Source organism: Passer montanus, unplaced genomic scaffold (assembly GCF_014805655.1).
Source record: "Passer montanus isolate IOZ18808 unplaced genomic scaffold, ASM1480565v1 scaffold33, whole genome shotgun sequence".
In the NCBI taxonomy this organism is placed as follows: domain Eukaryota; kingdom Metazoa; phylum Chordata; class Aves; order Passeriformes; family Passeridae; genus Passer; species Passer montanus.
The window spans coordinates 3,514,976-3,534,877 of NW_024368041.1; the positions used below are offsets into that span (position 1 = coordinate 3,514,976).

A 19,902-nucleotide genomic window follows, 5' to 3' on the forward strand; every position below is an offset into this window, starting at 1 on the left:
TCACACAGTGACCACAGCCTTAGCTTTGTATATATTTTCTTGTCTCCTCACTACTGAGCTTATTGCCAATATGGCCTTTCCCATATTTGACATTTGTCCAAAATTGAATAGTTTCCAATAGTCTGTAGAAATTACTGGCACTTTTTTCTATAAATATTTGCTTATTTCTGAGCCATGGTTTTGAATCACTTTAAGGATGACAATTTGGGCACTTTGAAGGCAATTCATGAGCAAACCAGACACCTCTGCCTTGGATGTGACAATGCTGACCCATATCAGGACAGGCAGGGTGGGTGTCTCAGGGTGCTGAAGGGATAAGCTGTGCTCCTGGTGCAAGGTGTGTGTGAGTCTGTGTGTGGTGCTCAGTTTTGGTGTTGTGCCTATTCCCAACCATGGCTTTCAAATGGCATTATTCAGTTCTCTACCCTTTTTAAAAGCTATCTAATACCTGGCTTTATTTTTAAAACATTAATTCTATAGCAGACTGTACTATTGATTTTTACTCTGAGAGCATTCCTGGGCCAGGTCAGGGTCTACTGTGCTTGGTGAGGTGCACAGCATAAAAAAATATTATTGCAGAATTTAGTGTCTAGCTTTTCATTAATTTCCCCCATACTCCAAAGCATTTTCTGGGACTTAAGAGACTGCCTTGATGGAGGGCAAGTGCATATAAAAAAAAACATTTAAAAGGCAGGGTTGTAAAAGATTTTAGAATCATAAGGTTGTACTTTAAACCCATGGTATTTTTCGATAACTCAGGGTTGTTTCCATGCTTCGAGAGCAGGGCTGGGCAGATGACAGCTAAGGAGCCTGCCTTAAAGCCCATCTCCCTGTCTCCCTCAAACATTCCTGAAACTGCTTTTCCTTTCTCTCACTGAAGGGGAAGCTGACATGACAGGACAGGACAATCCCTGCCCCTGTCAGGGGCAGCAGAGTCAGCACACTTCTCTAGCTTCCTTGTTCTTCTACTCCTTTCCATCCCAAGGCAAGGCCAGCCTCACCTCTGGCCAGAGGATGACAAAGCTTCCTGAGTCTGGTCAGCAGCCAGGCTGGGAGGAGAGCAGGCACTGAAACCCTGGCAGGTCAGGGCACCCTGAGCACAAAATCCCTCTTCAAGTCACCCCCAAGGCCCAGCTCTGGTTGTCCCTGGCCCTCACACCTCACATTTTCCTCCCCACTTCAGCATTTCCTCCAAGCCAGGGACAGAGGGACTCCTCTCCTACCTGATGCCCATTGCACATCTTCCTCCTGCAGCCTTCCTTATAAAACAAGCTACCACCCCCAAACCCACATTTTTTCCAAGCTTTCCTCCCACTTTCTGTTTGCCTCACCCTCTCCCTCATTATCCTGGGTCTTGCTTTTGTTTGTCTTGGCTATTTTGGGCTGGAGGCTCTTTGGGGAAGGGAATACAGTTTAAAAGTCTCCTGCTCAGTATGTGTTCAAGTCATTCCAGCTGAGTGAAGCTGAATTCATAACTGAGGCACAACCTGGCTGAGAAATGTTTACCTGAGCATGGGCAACTGATTAACTGAATCAGCTTTAAGAGGTATAATTCATTAAGCATGTGTAACTTTGTGTTTAGCAGAAAAAAATCCTATTTTGAAGGCACAGGTTATAGTTCAATGCTAAACTTTCCCAGGAAATCCAGTCCAGGCCATGGCAGGCTATGCTACTGTAGTGAAGCACAGCATGTTCACATGGTAGCTACAGCTTAAACTGTAGGCCCTGGCTCCAAGAACCTTCTTCACTATTGTCATTCCTGAGGGACCACAAACACTACATTGTTTGCCATGAGAGTTACATATAACTACTTGAAAAATAGAAGCATAAATGTATAAAATAAAACCCATGTACTAAGAGGCAACTGTGCTTTTCTCTAGAGGGCTCTATCTCTGTGATATTTTTTTTAATTATAGTGCTACTTGATACTGGAACTCTACTATCAATTTCAAAACTGTTGCATATGTAGAAAGGATTAAGATGATATTGTTTTCAAGGTGTGTGTGATCTTCATTTTGTTGCCAGCAAGATCATTATTCTCATTTTAACACCTAGAACACCCCAAACCTCCACACCTGTCAGAGTCATGGAAACATCTGGTATCTGTTTTGCAAATTTGAGAGTCTGTTGCTATAATCTTTTAATTACATATAAAACCACTTTCTGTTGTACAAGTATGTAAATTATCCCAAATGAATCAACAGAAAACTAGGAATTTTTTCATGTTCAGAACCATTTCTCAGTTACACCAATAAATGAGATGTTAATAGCATGTGAAATTTAAAAGGGTTTTATTCCTTTTGATAAAAAAGTGATGTAAGAATTCAGTGAAAAAGGAATCCCAAGTATTTTAAATCAGCATGTTCCATTTGTATTCACTATATGGAGAGCAATTCTGATGAACACCTATCGTATCAACCAGAAATCTCTTTCTCATTCTTTGCTTAAGATCCTCTCATCTGTAATAGAGGAATATTTGTCATACAAGGCTAAATGCTTATGGATTTCCTTTCCTTACACAATGGAAAAGAATATGTAGAATATTCAAACTCTGTTCACATGGTTGAAAGAAAAAAAACCCCATGAGTACAGTCTTTCTCTGAAGCCATCAAAGCCTTTGGCTTGTATTGTGAATGACCACTGGTCCTTAAAATTGTGAGCTTTTGATAATGTCCTCTCTCTGTTCTGCATTTACGGGGCTCAAGGCTTTGTAGGTGCCTCATTCTGTAGCTGAGGGAAATGGTAAATTACTATTTTTTATTTGACCTCTCTGTGCTCCCTTCCTTTAAACACAGTGGCAATATGTGAGGTTTTCCAAGCCTGTCAGGCCCATACATCATCTTTGCTCCATGAAATTACAAGCTGTGGTTAGGGCAAAGGTTGTGAGCACTCCAAGAACATCACTGGGCCAAGAATGGTGCTGGGCCAAATGTGTCTGTGGAGTTGTAATCAGTCATATCACAACCACCTGGGCCTTTTAGACTGGAACCTTTAAGACTTTTGTAGCTTCTTCTACACCTTTGCAGTGACCATGAAAATCCAGTGCCGATCAATATTTACTTGGTTCACATATTAACTACTAGAACAGACAGGGAATAGCAGAGACCCAAGCCCAAGATAAAGTGCAAAATCCACATAGTCTGTCTTTGTAATTAGTTCCTACTTTAGAATCAAGAATAAAACACCAGTCAAAAACTAAACTGAAAAATTTAATTGCTTTATAAAATAAGATTATGAAATTCTATATAAAAATCCAGCTTCTTAAATATGGTACATTCACTTCCTCACAGAATATTTAAATATTCAGGTCACTTGAGCTATATTTTCACCGTATTTGAGTTAAAACCATAGGATAAATTAAAACATCCTTACCAAAAGATACCACAACTTATACAAATAATACTAAGCAATAATACATTTTTTAAATACAAAATGTAAAGAAATTGATAACTCTTAGGGTATGCTACAAAATTTTGCCAGAAAAATATATGGAATCATATTTGTTTAACTAGAAAATATACAGTGTGCTTTCCAATTCTCTTCCTAAAATTCAGTCTCATATCCATTTAACTTAATAAATATGTACAAAAAAAATGTTTATTCCTTGAAGAATATAAATAGCAAATACTGGAGTAGAGCCTGGTCTGTCATTCCTTTCTCATCTAGTGACTATAGTGGGACTTTTCAACTCTGAATGTGCAAAAATGCAGAATCAGGCCCTTAGTGTTACCATCCAGTTAATAGCTTTTACAAAAGTGATTTTTATTAAAGAAAAAAAAAAACAGCAAAAAAACCCTTTAAAACCACTGCAGGAGACTTAGAACTATTCCAGTCAGGCATTCTATAAATAGTAAATCAAAATGTATTGAAATAACGTTCCAGTTTAATTACTGCTGGCAGTAATTAGGGAAGAATAGTCAGTGGAGAAAGAAACATATCTTGAGTTAGACACATCTTACTTTCACAGATTTAAGTTCATTCCCTACCATTTCTAAAAATAGTTTCTGGTATAATCTATACATTGTAAATCTGTGAAGAAACTTTATCACCTTCTTCAGGCTTTGGATGGTTCGTTTTGGAAAGTGGTACATTTTCAAGTGCTTCAGTCCATACATTAAACCTTTAATGGTGTCTTGGTCACCATTCTTTATTCTCCACAGATTGAGAAGCTTCAGAACTTGCTCTGTGGGCTGACATAGTTTCATTGTGCGCTCAACATCTTCTTTTCCCACCTTCTTGCCTGGCAAGCTTGCCATCAGCATGTTGAGATGTTCAAAGGTGAGGTTCAGGTGGCCAACATGCTTTAGGACACTGTTTTCGCAAAGATCAATATCTATCAAAAGCAAAAGAGAGAAGAGAGGTAAGTACAGCACATTACAATTTTACTGTAGCCTGCAAAAAACCTTCCAAAATTCTAAGACGAATTTGCTTTCCAAATTTCTTTGCTTCAAATAATTCTCTCATCTTTGCTTGTTTGGTCCCATCTATCCTGTAAAATGTTGTGTGTATGTGATAGGATTCTTAGCATTTGCTTCCAGTGAACAAAAATGTAGCTCATTCTCTTCAGAAATGCCTAGGCATTTGTTAAAATAACAAATTTTTTAATAGTAATATTTGTGAAAATAGTAATTTTAAATTTTGAAGTACTCTAGATACTTCACAGACTGACGTAAGCATACATACTAAACAGCAGAGGGGTAAAAAAACCATTTCTGCCGCATTTTTCAAATCTATTCTCAGTAGACAAAATGTCATTTGAATGTGGTGGTTGTTGATAGTGGTTTACATGAAAAGAGTTGGCCTGACTGCTGTAAAAAACTTTGTTATTAATACTGCAGTACTATTTCATCCTTGAAACATGTCTTGGTAGATTCAGCACAAACAAAGCCAAATCAAATGAACAAATGAATCAGCATGACAAAGAGTTACCAGAAGGGAAAAAGAAGGAAAAGCCTGTCTGTGTATTCCTCACTCCCATGTGCCCCCACCCTGTGGATAAATGTCCCAGTCCAAAATATGAACCTCTACTTTATAGAAGACAAATTGCACTCTCAGCTGCAGGGAACCAGCTCCCTCTAACCTCGGTTGCTCAGATATTACAGTGGGAAACACTTTCCTCACTTGATAAAAATTCTTTGTATGTTTTGCAGTCTTAAAAGGGGACCTTGGTCATGTCAAAATATCAACCTCTGCTTTACAGAAGACAAATTGCACTCTCAGCTGCAGGGAACCAGCTCCCTCTAACAGATATTAGTGAAAGTGGGAAACATTTTCCTCAGTTGATAAAAATTCTTTGTATGTTTTGCAGTCTTAAAAGGGGACCTTGGTCATGGCACAACACACTCTCCAAAGTGGGCAACAAGTCTGGGAAGAATTCAGTCCTTGATTGATCTGGAGAAGTGGAATTCTGTTCCTGCTTCCCTTGACCTCTCTATGCTTACAGCATCGCTGTGTCTCAGTGAAGGCCTGCAGGCCCTTCTCCAAGCACAGCACATCCCCAGGGGGTACTTGATCCAAGCAATTTTTTAAGTGCCATTCAGAAGGGTTTTTATAATGCAATTGCTATCACAATCAGATACCTTGGATAATCTTCTTGACCATATCCTGTTCTTTGTTTTGCTGCTTCCATAGTTTCAAAAGATGAAAGGTCTGCTCTTGAGGGCTGTGCCTTTGTTTAATCCTTTCGATATTTTCTGTGCTAACCTTTGTCCCAGGCAAGCTGTCTGCTAGTATGTTCAGCCAGTTAGGTGTGACATGAGTAGGAACAGCAAACCTGAACATAGCCTCCTCACACAGGGTAACATCTGAAATGAGAAAGGGAAGATGTCAATTGTTCTGATCTCTTACCTTGCCTGTCTCAGAAAAAAAACCAAAAAACACCCAAAACAAAACAACAAACAAACAAACAAACAACAACAAAAACAAAACAAAAAATAAAACCAAAAAAACCCCCAAAAACAACAACAACCAAGCAGCAAGAATGATAAGAAAGAGTATTTTAAAAACAGACTAAGTAGTGCTGTTTCTCTTTGTATTTGAGTTCTTTTTGGTCTGAGCTACAATAATTAAAATTCTACTATGGCTATCACCATAGCAGGCAAAGAGCTAACAAGCTAAGTGTTTTTATCCTGCATTTTGGTAAATTAATTTTAACGATAACTAAAGGTATGTTTTCAGACCACTCTTCCTTAATATGATACACACCTATTCCACATTTTTGAGGTGTCGTATCTGTATTTTCCTGACAGATGTTGTCACGAATCTCATTTCCTTTCAAAGCTATTTTGAAGCCCAAGGCACTACAGTTTGTGTGCTTAAGACAGGCTGCTTTGGAGGAGGTTTCATTTGAGAAAAATCCCTCTGGACATCTCTCACATACAGTGTCACTCTCAGGGGTACCTGTGGAAACAAGAAAACAATGCATCCAATTACATATAACCTCAACTGTGGAAAAAAAATTAGAAAGAAAACAGAAAGCAAAAAAAAACATTCCTCTCTAAACTGTCATGCTTCTGCTTTTCATTAAGGAGCGACTTTGGAAGAAAAAGAGACAGAAGATGCCTTAGAAGAAGGATGTTCCTGTTGATGCAATACAGTAAATAATACTCTTAAATATGCTTGTTACCAAGTTCAAAATCAGTGATTACTGATTAAATCAGTAATTTAGTAAAGTATTATCTTTAAAACCTTGATTACTTGAGTCTATTCAGACATTACACCATGTCTGATCTTCATCCTTCAACTATACAAATATTCTGTAAAGTAAATAAGTAGGAAAAAATGGGTTCTGAATTTCACTCTGTAATAACTGCCCAGAACCTTACTTGAACTGGTTACTTCAGTTCTAGATAAAAATACAATCCAACTCAATATCAACTAAAGACAACAGTTTTGAAATTTTTTGGGGGGCTTGAATAAAGCATTATTAAAAGCCAAGAAAACAGTGTCCAATATTTAAAAAATAATATTTAATAGACATACATGTTTTGCTTGGTGATTTAAAATGCATAGTTTTACTTCAGAATTAAATATATGATATAACAACAGAATGACAACATATGGTTCTAGCACATTTACAAAGAGTAAAAAAATGAATCCATGAAATCTGAAACTATGCAGTCTAACCACCAGTGGCAGGAAAGTAACAGCACCAATAACTGCTGTATACTCACTCCTAATTCATCCTTATTCATCCAACATTTAACAAGTGCCTGAAGTCTGGTATCTAATACTGCATTTTTGAACATGAACTTAAGCACATGCTTAAAATTTATTTGAAAAAATTGGAAACTATATTTGAATAAGAAAATACCTCCATCTAGTGTATCTTTAAAGTATTTACATGTGGATGTTAATTTTAATGTTAGCTTTTTAGTAATCTTTTCTTTATTTTGGGAAATCCTTAGAGAAAAAGAGTACGCATCTCAAGTTCTCAATCAGCTGTGAAATCAAGAAGAGCGCTTGCATACAACCTGACCTAGCACTCCATCAGCCAAGGAGTGAAAAGGAAGATTTGTAGTTGCCAGAGACCCTGTGCGTGCCAGCCCCTCCCAAAGGCTGTGCCGCTTTCTGTCCAGCCTGCAGCCCGGGGCTGGCACAGCGCTCAGCCGGCCTCAGGCGGCCGCGTTGCAGCGACTTTCCCTGCCACAGACACGCTGCTCCTGTGTGCCGGCAGCAAGGACGTGGAGAAAGGAGTGCTCCTGCAAATGCTGCATCGTTCTGCCCAGAGCTTGCTGCATAATCTTTGCAGCACAAGGGAGGAATATACCGTGTGATGCGTTCGTGTTCTCAGGACGGAGCATAAAGTCACCCTCCAGCCGTGCCACCGTCTTCATTGTTTATTTCGCCACTCTTGTTAAGGGCACGAATTGCCGCTGTCTGCCTGCCCTTCTGCCACTCCCTCCAACTCCCCTGGATCCCCCATTCTTCCCAGGGAAGCGGCAGCAGCCACCGGGAGACAGAGCAGCGCTGCTTTCCCAGCGCGATGCTGCTCCAAGCCCTGCCGGCCGCGGCACAAAGGAACAAAGCCTTAATGCTCACTCACAAAAAGGGACTACAAAGGAAGGTGATATCCCAATGAAATCATGAGCAATGGGCACCACGGAAACAGATCTCTAATGCTTTAAGCCTTAAATGAGGCACTGGACCGCACCATCTTCCTGTGTGGGAGTCAAATCGTATTTTTCTGCTCTTAGGTTTTATTTCACCTGAATTTGCATCATTACAAAGTTCAAGGCTATCATATGGCAAAGAGCAGTAACACAGTGCAGTACATGCTTATTAAACTCTTAGTTGTTGCCTCACCTCAAAAATTAACGATTGACACAGGGGGATGCAATTGTTTTTACAATGTTTTCATTCATTTTTGAGGTCTGCTTGGGTTTAGCTGGTTCAATCTGATGATCTTTTGGAAACTAACTTTTCAAGATATTGCAAAAGTCAACATTTTATCTTCTTTAAAAGTTTGCTTCATTCTGATCTGCGGGAATGAAATTTGTCGACCATATTTCACCATGCTCAGAGAGATGCAGCAGGCTGGTTGCTCAGACAATTTATACTTTGTTCACCTCCCAAAGTCTTTCTGAGGATTTTGTTTCTGCCCCCTTTTGACTTGCTGCCGAGATACAGTGGAAGCTCATTAACCCAAGCCCCTGGGTATAATAGTTTAGGTTAATGAAGGTTTACAATATGGAAATGTGGTAATTGCCAGGTGGAAATGCTTAACAGTGGAAGGGCATCAGGCTACAGCTTCACCAACCAGTTACTCAAGGAGCAGTGAGCAGCTACAGCAGCGACATTTCTCCTTCCGCCAAAGCTGCTTTCCAGTGAGAGGTTCCTAACCCAGAAAAGGACTCCCAGCCTGTCATTCAGCTCAGCACTAAAGTACACAGGCCAGCCCTAGTGTTTCTCACTGCAGGTACATCATTCCTAGGGAAATCATTCTGCCTGTGGGTGTCTGAGACACTTGGATTTTCTGCATTTCCTTCCTCAGTGCTCTTCTCCAGACAGTTATCAAGCTCTTGTACAATGACAATTTACAATTCTTTCAGGTTGTGTTAAATATTGGAGCTAAACTGGGCCACGGCATTTGCCAAACAATAAATTATGTATTTGGTTCTAAGGGAAGAACAAATTATTGGTTTAACAATTTGTGTTGTCTTAAATGAAGAATACACTCCACTGAAAAGTGCTGCTTTGCTCTATATTCCCGCCAGACTTTCAGCACTGTGCCAGCCTGCTTGACAAAGAAATGGTTGTTTGCTTGATAATAGTAACAGTTTCCCTAAGAAAGGAAAATTCCACTTAGGATGCTGATAATTAATTATTACCACATATTGCAGTGACACTAGAGCTATATTAATGTTGTTATAATTATATACTTGGTGTCAAACATGTAGCGCTCCTGGTGTTTGTCAAGATATACAGTTGCTTGAAACAGCAGATTTCAAAATGAAAACCATTATTATTTATCACACACACAAATACTACATTCCAGATAATGTTCCTTTAAAAGAGGCAATCCATCATGTTTCTCATTAGAGTGCAATTTGCTACATTTGCTACTGCCATTAAGTTATATGTTACAGCAGGAGCAGGGTATTCCACTGAGAAACCTTCCTTTGGCTACAGTCCAAATGATGCAGATTAGAACAAGTTCAATTGGCATTACAATTTACTGTCCTGCAATTTCATCTGGACAAGCCTCTGTCCTAATCTTGTGACTGCCACGAGTCGTGGCCGTGCTGCAGAGCTCAGATTACATCTGTGCCTATGGAGGAGCGGGACCCACCTGCCTGGGCAACCCCGGAGCCGGGCGGACACTCCGTGTGCCTCAAGCAGAACTCGAGCTCCAGGTACCTGCCCGGGACGCACTCGCAGACGCGGTTCTGCGTGCTGGAGCACTCCTGCCTGACGAACTGCAGCTCCTTGCAGACGGTGCTGCAGTACTGGCACTCCTCGTTGCTGTTCCACTCGTCGGCGTAGTACTGAGCGGGGCACGGCGCGCACTGCGTGCGGCTGCCGGCGCTGCAGTGCCGCTGCACGTAGCTCCCGGGAGGACACTGGTCACACAGCAGCTGGCGAGATGTCCCTGCGTCGTAATGGAGGTACTTGGGGGGAGAGTCTTCCTGGAAGGTCCACTTGACGGAAATGTCCAAGAGCTAGCAACAGGAAAATAAAACATCGCTTCCTTTTAGTTCCGGCGAGCACCGTGGTCAGAAGGAAACCTGCGCTTCAAGGAGTTTATGAGTCTACTCATGCCACTATCTTCAAACAAATATTTGCATTAGAAATTTCTGAGATACCGGCAAGCTTCCAGGCTCTCCCCTGTCTGTCTTAGAATGGGAAAGTTTTAGGATCTTATCTAGCAAAGCTTCCCGACCGAAGTGATTCCTTCCATAGGTGTAGATACGATTCTAGCAATTTACACCCTTTTAATATCACTGGGCAACAACCTTTCACTGCCTGGCACCAGGGAATTTGTCCAATGCACAGCAAAGGTGGGGATTATGCACCTTTGTGTTCTTAAGTATCGAGTACTTCAGATGCAAAAGAAATTGTGCCTGAGCATTGAATATGATCAGTGTAGTGCACCATCACCACAGATACCCTTAAAGATGATTCCTTACGCTATTTTTTACAGAAATTAACGGCTAGAACAATAGAGATTACTTTTTAATGCCTTCCATTCAATTTTGCACTGATATGCAGAAGCTTTTGGGATGTAATGTGGCAGCTACATCAAACAAGAAGACACAGCTTGAGACAAGGGTAAAGAATGATGCAGGGTATGAAGGGCACATTAAGGACTCAACTGCATGAGCTGGAAGAGACCAGGCCAATGCTTTTATTTCCTACCTAAAACCACAGGCTCACAGCTGTCGTGAAAAGCTGGTTCATGCCATGACAGCTAGAGTCCTGCTGCTTCCTACAATCAAACCAGCCTTGCTGGTGTGATTGGGGACCTGGTGATCAGAGACAGCCTGCCTTGCTGCAGAAACGATATCACTTTGTTTTTGGTCTTATAATTGAAAATTTGGTTCTGTGATTCCGTCAGTCTATCACAAAAATAACTCTTGAGAACCACCCTGATCCCCACAGGGTCTGCCAACAGCTCACTCTCCTCACTGATAACCCAGCTCTGTCCCAGCCCTGCATGCATGGCTGCATGTGCCACTTCTCTACCAAAACTTGTACATTATTTTATAAAGATGAAGTAAACTGGATCTGACTTAAGATATTTTTTCAGTGTATCCAATAAAATTATAGATCTAACTGACTTGTCTTTATTGCTGTTTTAACCCTTGTCAGCTAACACAGAGCTGCCAATTCAATTTCAAAAATGTATTTCCTCTTTTCTAAATGTCCCCAAAGTAAAAATGGAATTAACTTTTTGTTTTTAAGTCTGTATTTTCTTGAGATGCTTCGTTGAAGGGCCTCACTTCTGCCACATCATGGAATGTCTAAAGCCATAGTCTTATTAAGTTTGGAAAGGACAATTTAAAACTTCATCTGCAGTAAACTATGAGTGGTATGAGATGCTTGACTTAGGAACTCCTATTGCTTAAGCAAATACTCTTAAATGCATTCTCCTGTTGCACATCTATGAATCCACTTTTCATACAGCTATACTTGGGCTGACGACATGCAGATAGGATGGATATTCCCTACAGCCTCTTGTAGCTATCCTTCACTAATAATACCCTTGACTGATAACTTATCTGATTTCTAGAGGTGGAGATCTCACTTTTCTTGCAGTCTCAATGCACAATACATTTCACTGTGAGAAATTCCTTATTAGTCTTTGAAGTTTGATGAACAACTCCATTTTCCTTAAATGACTGGATCTGTTTTATGTGAATCTATTTAACAAAGAGGGTGCAGCACATTTTTTAATAGTGAGTGGCTTTACATTGAGGAAAAATGCCCCCACCCTTGGTAAATCTACAGCTATGACTCTAGTAATAAGGAAGTCCTGGTAATCTCATTAATTGTGGAGGTGAACAGTGAAGTTTTCTTCTATGGTTTTAATTCAGGAATAGATAATACAGCATCCCAGAGTCCAAGACTTGCACAGACACAAGCATTCCCTTCACAGAACATATCTGACTACAACATGTGGAACAGGCACTACAAAGACACACTTCACACAGATATCTGTGCAAACCCAAGACAATTCCCAACAGAGGTGAAAATCTGACACTGAAAATTATTAGGGACAGCAACCAGTCACATGGGCAGCATGTCCTTGTGCAGAAACATCAGCAGTGTCCTGCTCTGCAGTGCACAGCTCCCCACAAAATCCAGAGCTGCCACTGCAGTAGAATCTGCTCCTCTGGGCTGTGCCTCTGCCCATAGTGACACATTTTCAGGTAAGGAACAGGTAGGTGAATAATTTCATAACTGTTAACTCTACTCTGCAACATGTAGGAGCAAAAATAACAAGATTTTATCTATTTTCCTTACTCAACTATTTATGCTGTATGAGGCAAATAAAGAGTTTTGCTGCAGGGGATGATTCAGCATTAAAATTAATTAGAATTCAATAATCAGAGTATGAAAGCATAGGGATTTGTAGGGAAAAATGGAGGCACCTGCTCCCTGAAGAACCTATGGCTGTGGGAAACAAGCCAATAAAAATTGAAAATATTTCAACACAATTTGAGAGGAATTGATTTTAAAAATTGAGCAAAACAATACTTGAACATACAGACATGCAGAGTTTTGTCCTTGGAAGAACCAATAACTATAAACTAATAATGGCAAATAGAATATTATTAATCTAAATGAGCAGAACCAAACCCCATAATAATAGGATAAATAAATCAGCATCACTAAAAGAGCAACCATTTGATTTTCTTCTTTGTGCTTTTAAAAGAAAAGCACATCACACTTGTTTTCCCTTTCTTTCCCAGAAACACACATTATGTAGCTGCAGTAATGCACTGATCAGTGGCTGAGCCACATGTATGCAGGAGCCAACTATTTTACTTAGTAAAATATTATGACAAAAAGATTCATCAGTCAAACCAGAGATATGCAATGAATATCTCAGAAATTTTACTCAGAAATTTTACTAGCACAACGGACCTAGATCACTGTTATTACTGTTTGAATACTGTGAGCCATTGGCACAGGGAGCTGAGCAACTCACTGCCACAGGAGATTGCAAACAGTCGGGTTCAAGATGATATCTGACATAGTAATGGATGAAAATAATAAAGGACTATTAAACATAAACATCACCTGTTGATCAAGAAATCCGAATCAAAAACTGAATTCACAAAAACAGTGATTTTGTTCTGTCCTTTTCTTCCATCTCTTCTATGCATCAGATATCAACCACTGCCATAAACAGAATATGGGTCTTTTTAGGGCCATTTTTTCTGGGTTATTTTTAGATGAAATATAGCCATTAGTATGTTGCTAAGTACATTTCTAGACCTCAATCCCCAATACCATACTTCACAAGACTACTGTAGGTTACTTGACAATATTTAAGACAAAAGATCTGCAAAATTGTCTTCTATGCAGTCCAAAAACATATAGCACAACTGAGTATTCTGAATATTGATATGCAACCTGCAAGTGAGACGTTATCTTTAAAACTACATCAAGTGCCAAAGTAAAGTCAATCTATTTTTCAAATGTTTTGCAAGAATTTAGTAGTAATGGTGGAAGATAATGAAATATAATTTTCACTAGTTTTACTGCAGCAACTTGGCACAAACAGAATGAAAAGACTCTTTTGTCCCCCAGTACACAGAATAAGCTGGAGGGGAACATCACTGAATTGTCCTTTTTCCTGGCCTAACACACACTGAGTTTGTGCTTACATTAGGAATTTGCATCACCTGTTACAGCAGATTTGCAGAGCAAAACAGATGGTGCTGAGCACCTGACATCCACATTATGTATTATTCTGAGGGGATATTTTGGACTAACTTCAATCTGCTCTCATGGACAAGCATGCATTAGTGGTTATAGTGCATCTGGTGTGTCTCTGGGGTCCATCTCTAGATTTGCTTTCATCAGTTCAGTTTACTTTGGTAAATCCACTTTGTGCACTCCAGGGCTGCTCTGATACAGAAACTAAAATACAGTAAATAAAGACGATCAGGAGAGGCCCTTCAAAAGCATGTTCCTAAGACAAATTAAAATGGCATTTAAATGCATTTTATGTCCTTCCTGACACTTCCTCTCCCAAACTATGCTATGACCAGCTTGATAGCTACACAAAACCTCTGATTGATCTGACTGTCCATATTGAAAGGTGATCTATATACTAAGCACCTCAATGTCTTCTATTCACTAAGCACTATTTGGAAAGTGCCATGATCAGAACTTGCTAGTTTTGAACAGTGGTCTCCATAAAAGCTTCATAGAAAGCAAGATTTCTTCCATAAACATGCCTGGCCTGTTTCACTCTTGCTGGAAAAGGTATCGTGCTAATTTGAAAGAAGGAAGAAATTACAAGTCTGGCTTCAGTCTACTGGAATCAGAAGTAGGGACAATGAGTATGTTCATCCTATAACCCTTCTGAAACCAAAGCTGCCATCCACCAGTGCTACACATACCCAAATTAATGGATTTGTTATTTAGAAGATTGTGTGAAGTTCTCTTCATCCTTGTTTAGGAAAGGTTAATTCACTAGGAAGCGGTACAGAGAAAGTTTAGAAGGAAATGGAGAGCTTCTTGGAGAGGATCTGGACTTTTTCAATAGCTTGGCAAGTCACAAGAGAAGCCATGGATTCAGTACAGATAGACAGCAAACTCAGAAAGAAGAACTTTCTCCACTAAAGGATAATACTGGAAAATGAAAAGGGAATTCTCTTGTCAGAGAAAGAAACAGCCTTTCACTGAGAAGCAGGTGTAAGAAACCCATGTGTCCTAAATATAGCTCTCAGTGCCTCTCTGAAAGCAAATACGACATTTAGTTTCCTGGAAGAGATGGCAAATGGACTGAAGAGATCCAGGCAGTTTCTTTCAGTTTTAAACCATCAGCCAATTCTTTATATGCCAGCACTAAGGGAAGAAAATAATGCTCAGTATCTTTTTCATCTTGACAAATTAATTGTTAGTGTGATTCATTTGTAAACAGTTTTTCTAGGGCTAATAAAATGCAAGGCTCAATTTTTAAAAAAAAACAACCCTGAAGGTTAGGGGATTTTTTGTTCTGTGAGTATGAAAAGCTATCAATAACAAAATTGTTACAGCAAAAACAAAAACAGAACAAAACCGAATGTAATTAACTACATCTAACAACCTGTTGGGTGAAATGGAGTTCTGGTGTCATAGGCTCACTTCTAAAAAGACTGAAGAACTCAGTCTTCCTCCATATCCCTGGGGAGAATCCTGGGCACCTCTCAGGATGGCTGTCTCAGTGTGAGGAATTGGGATTAACTGTAAATACTGAAATATAAGTTGACTCTAAGTCAGTGTGATGCAAGTAAATACTGAGAACTCAATCAAGATGAATTACCCAAGGTTAGACAGCAGTTCTTTCTCTGTCACTCAGCACATTAGGCCTGAAGCTATATTTCTCCATACCATCCTTATGTCAGCATATACATAAAAGGCCTGTGCAGTCCATTTGTTTGATTCCTTAGAAGACGCTTTTGAAAGAGAAATAATGTGATTGTAAAATTTCATTTCAGATCTTGGGCAAAAAAAAAAAATACACGCCCTTTTCTTTCATCTTCAAATGTAAGGCAAAGAGCCGCTTGATTCCTCTTGTTGAATTAAAATGAACTAGAAGACAAAGCACAAGAAGTAAAACTCCTTCAAGCATCATCCTTTTAAATCACTGCTTTGTGGCAGAAAAGAGAGTGGCTTTTCAGCATATGAAAATATTATTATATAGCTTGGCTTTGTGGTTTTGGGTTGTAGACCAAAGGAGAATGTTTAATTTGCTGAGAAAGATAAATCTGTTTCTGTTTCACATTCCACAAGTATTCCAAAGCATATTTTCTTGTGTGATAAATAATCATTCAAGACATCTGTCAGATTGCTCCCAGTGTTTGCATTGGGTTCAAAGTAAAACCTCACAACTCTCCTACTTTGCCTTCTATACAAAATATTTGGACAAAGCAATGGCAGGAGGCTTTCACATATCCTCAGCCCTTAGGCAAAATTCCTCACTGCAATCATGCACTGGCAAAATACAGCACTGACTGATATTATCAAGGCCCTCCTCATCAATAGCATGTATCTCAGATCCAGTATGTGACAATGCCATGCTGGACCAGACCCACATCCACCTATTGAAAATCACCATTGTAAAATACTTGCTGTCCTGGGAAAAATTACTCCCATCCAGCTCTCATCCATCTCATCGTGCTGTTCTGGAGGCCCATGCAATCACCACATTTGACCTCTCTGGGCCAGCAGCTCTGCAGCACTGCTGACCCGTGGGCTGCTGCAGGCCCACGAGAGCACTGCCCAGACAAAGGAGCTTTCTGCAGACCACAGCCAAGTGCCAGGTACACAATGAAATCTGACATGGAGTCATCTTCACTGCTTTCAGTTCAGTTTATAAAGCTCTTCTACCATTCTACCAACTGCTTCATTGTAATCCACTCACTTTGGACATAACAGGACCTATTTTGTATGGAAGACACTTTATGAAGTGGAGGCTCCTCTTTTACATAAGGAGTTCATCATAAGGACTCTCTTGAGTGACCCGTATTCAAAACTGAGGCTATGAAACACTGTCTTCATTTCTCTGGCAGGACATGTAAAGCAACATGTCAAAAAGCCAAGTCTTGTAGAGACTTTTTGAGACACCATTAGTTGCCATTCACAAAGCAATTTAGGGGTCTAAACTACTGCTTCACTTTCAGTGGTAGGAAATGAAATTCAGATGAAGAGCAGTTTTACATCTTATCAAAGAAGTGCTAAATTGAAGGTCTTCATTCATATGAGTTACATTTGCCTTGAAACCTGTAGAGGGAGAAAGCAGGGAAAACTAACCAGATAACTCTCCAAAATATGTGTCTTACATTTTGGAATGTTATTCACCAGAGTGACAGCAAGATTTAGAGCTAACCCAAGCCTGGGATGTTCCCACTGCAAGAACAGCCTGCCTTTGCACTGACAGAATTACTAACAGCTGACTGCTAGCTAGAGGATGTATGTCCAGTACTATGTGCAAACAGGTGTTTTTTCAGAGGGAACAAAATTAAGTTTTCCATGAGATTTGAACAGTGGGTGTAACTTCAATTGTGACAATATCTTTTTAAAATTCTTCTGGTAACCTTAGTGTTTTATTTTTAACCAAGACACATGCAGACATGCAGACAGAAAGAAAGTCAGACAGAAAGATAACTCCTACCCTCACAGGCTGCAAAGCCACTGCTGCCTACACACAGCAAACCCAACAGGCAGGCCAGAAAAAGAATGTCACATGTGCCCAGAGATCCAAAATAGAGAAAGGTCAAGTATAAGGGTCAAGATAGTTACGTGACAAGTAATGAGATTCAGCTCTGGGGAATTTCTTTCCATTCAGTCCAATTTCATAATGTTTGTAAGCAGCTTTAGTGTTCCAAGGAAACAGCAGAAACATGAGTGCACCACCACATCAGGTATAACCTTTCTGAAACCTCAGCAAAGAGGCCAAGGCTGAAAGTACATCATGCCCCAGATACAATGTCTCCAAACTATGTTCGGAGGTATGTGAGCCAGACACACAGAACTTTGATGTATAGTTGTACCTCCTAAAAGGGTTGTTGTACCTCCTAAAAACAGATACTAAAGCTACTTTTCTGAGCTCTAGCACATCTGACAGTACTTAAATTTCACTAATTTTACTTAAATTTCACAATAATTTAAAATAAATGGAATAATAATAACAATAATAAGAATAATGCGTTTGAATTATGATCTCTTTGCTATGTACTACCACCAAAGTATTTCAGCTCCAAGACTCATCTGCCAGAGGATTATGCTGAACTTCACCAAATGCTATTACTTTGTGGGAGAACATGAACAGGCACATTGCATTTAATCAAAATCAAAATCCTGATGTGATTATTTTACGACAGCCACAGATAAGAAGCCAGGTTGATAACCAGATATTGCTGAAATTCCCAGATTAACTTCCTGTGATTTCATATTGACAAAGCAGGCACAACATCAGACATGGGATGAAAAAGTTGTCCTGCGTTTCAATCTGCCGACCACAAGCCTGACAAATTTTACTTCCCGTGCACCATTAATTACTTTGGGTTTCCTTCTCAAAAGCTCTTTCAGAAAGTTGTACAGAGAGTAATAAACACGCATTACTCATCAAATCCTGGAAATCTCGTTGCATTTATAAAAAGCTTTCAGAATAAATGGATCTCAGTTCTAATGCTCTGCCACAACATTAATGCCGTTGTGCTCACCAAAACAACCCTGAAGCAAGTTAATGTGCTGGCCAGAGCCTGCTTTGAATATTATTTTTTAATGTTTTTCTTTGAAAGTTTCCTTATGCAAAAGATGAAGAGCCTCCAAATAGATGTTACACAGGATCTGTCTGTAGGCAGGTTTTAATTAAACTGAACTCATATACAATTCCATATGACTAAATGGATTAAATAACATTTTGAAAGATTTACTGCACTGCTAACATCTCTAAATTTGCATCTGGAAGCATCTTACTAAATCACCAAGTAAACAAAAACTTATTAAAGCAGAGGCTTACACCAGATTTAATAACCCAACTTCTTCTGTAATAGCTACTGACACAGCTACTAATTCATCACCTTCTAGCATATGAAGCTGAATTTTCTAAGCCAAGACAAGAGCCACACACTTGTGGGGTTTTTTTGTGGAGTTCACAGTGGTTTTCCTGGCTAAGAAAGCCAACCCAGTCCCTGAGAGTGCCACTGCAGCAGAGATTAGGGGCAGGGAGGGATGGAGCTTTTGTAAATCAGAAACAAATATTCCAGCCTACAGTTTCTAAATTCATTACTCGATACAGGGTTTTGCTCCAGACCAGTATGATGAGGCCTTACAAAAGGAGGGAGGAAGTCAGAAAAAAAAAGCAAAATAAAAGCAAATCATGCCACTACCTTGAGAATGGGATGAAAATCCCTGCTGTCTCCCTGGAGCTGAACGTGTCCATCACATTCCAAACTCACCGGGAAAGTTTGGAGAGATGGAACAAAATGGGTTTACCAAGAAAACGGAGAGAAGACAAAGCAACCCACAAACAAACAAACAACCCCCCAAAAAACCCCAAACCCAAAACAAAAGCCCCAGAAGAAAAGCCGTGTGTCTCTGCAGCCTGATGTCTGCAGTGCATCCTAGAGCTGTCTGCCTCTGCGAAGGGACTCACCACAAGCGTGCAGCACAGGAACTTGTTCATTGTGGTCGGTGCAAGAAACCTCAGCGCGCTGGGAATCAGGCAGAGAGTCAGCGCCAGGCTCCGGCAGCTGCTTACATTCCCAACATTAAAGACACGATATATATATAGTCCCGGTGTAACAGGAAGCTTGGGCTCAGCTTTGATCACACATTCCCTGCCATGACCAAACTTTTCTCTCGCGCACTCCCCCTCACCTCCCCCCACCCCCTCTTTTTTTTTTTTTTTTTAAGGAACCTGTAAAACTTGGTGACTTAATGGAACCCTTTGAGCGCCGTAACCACAGACTGGAAACTGCAGGAGGGAGTGTCAGGGGCTGGCCAGGGGAGGGTTTAATTGCTCCCTGTCTGGCTGGCTGGCTGTGCCGCCCGGCGCTCCGCTCCGCAGCGGGGCCGGGGGAGAGGCTCCGGTCCCTTGGCTCGGCTCCCCGGGGGCTCCCAGCAGCGGGGCAGGCTGGAAGCGAAGGCCAGGGCGGGGAAGCTGAGGAGAAGGAGGGTCCCCGTTCGCTGCCCTTCCCTGGAGGGGGGGGGCGGGCCCCCGCCGCTCGCCGAGGCGCC

The 19,902-nt window shown here is 40.4% G+C and overlaps 1 protein-coding gene across 1 annotated transcript; it reads right to left on the reverse strand.

The window, feature by feature from the left end:
• Nucleotides 1-2,274: 2,274 nt before the first annotated feature.
• TNFRSF11B (TNF receptor superfamily member 11b) lies at nt 2,275-19,554 on the reverse strand. Its single transcript, XM_039715516.1, has 5 exons — nt 19,319-19,554; nt 9,791-10,160; nt 6,205-6,399; nt 5,580-5,804; nt 2,275-4,333 (listed from the first exon to the last, which is right to left on the reverse strand). Exons 1-5 carry the CDS (start codon nt 19,346-19,348, stop codon nt 3,945-3,947), a joined length of 1,209 nt encoding a protein of 402 aa, XP_039571450.1. The 5' UTR covers nt 19,349-19,554; the 3' UTR covers nt 2,275-3,944.
• Nucleotides 19,555-19,902: the final 348 nt, after the last annotated feature.

Bases quoted from the DNA above. Each gene is read 5' to 3' on its own strand.
- TNFRSF11B (XM_039715516.1), bottom strand. From the start codon at position 19,348: ATGAACAAGTTCCTGTGCTGCACGCTTGTG. The intron at 6,400-9,790 runs GTGGGTCCCGCT...TTGTTTCCACAG, and splicing joins CTCCGGGGTTGCCCAGGCAG to GTACCCCTGAGAGTGACACT. The intron at 5,805-6,204 runs GTGTGTATCATA...TTCTCATTTCAG, and splicing joins ACCTCAAAAATGTGGAATAG to ATGTTACCCTGTGTGAGGAG.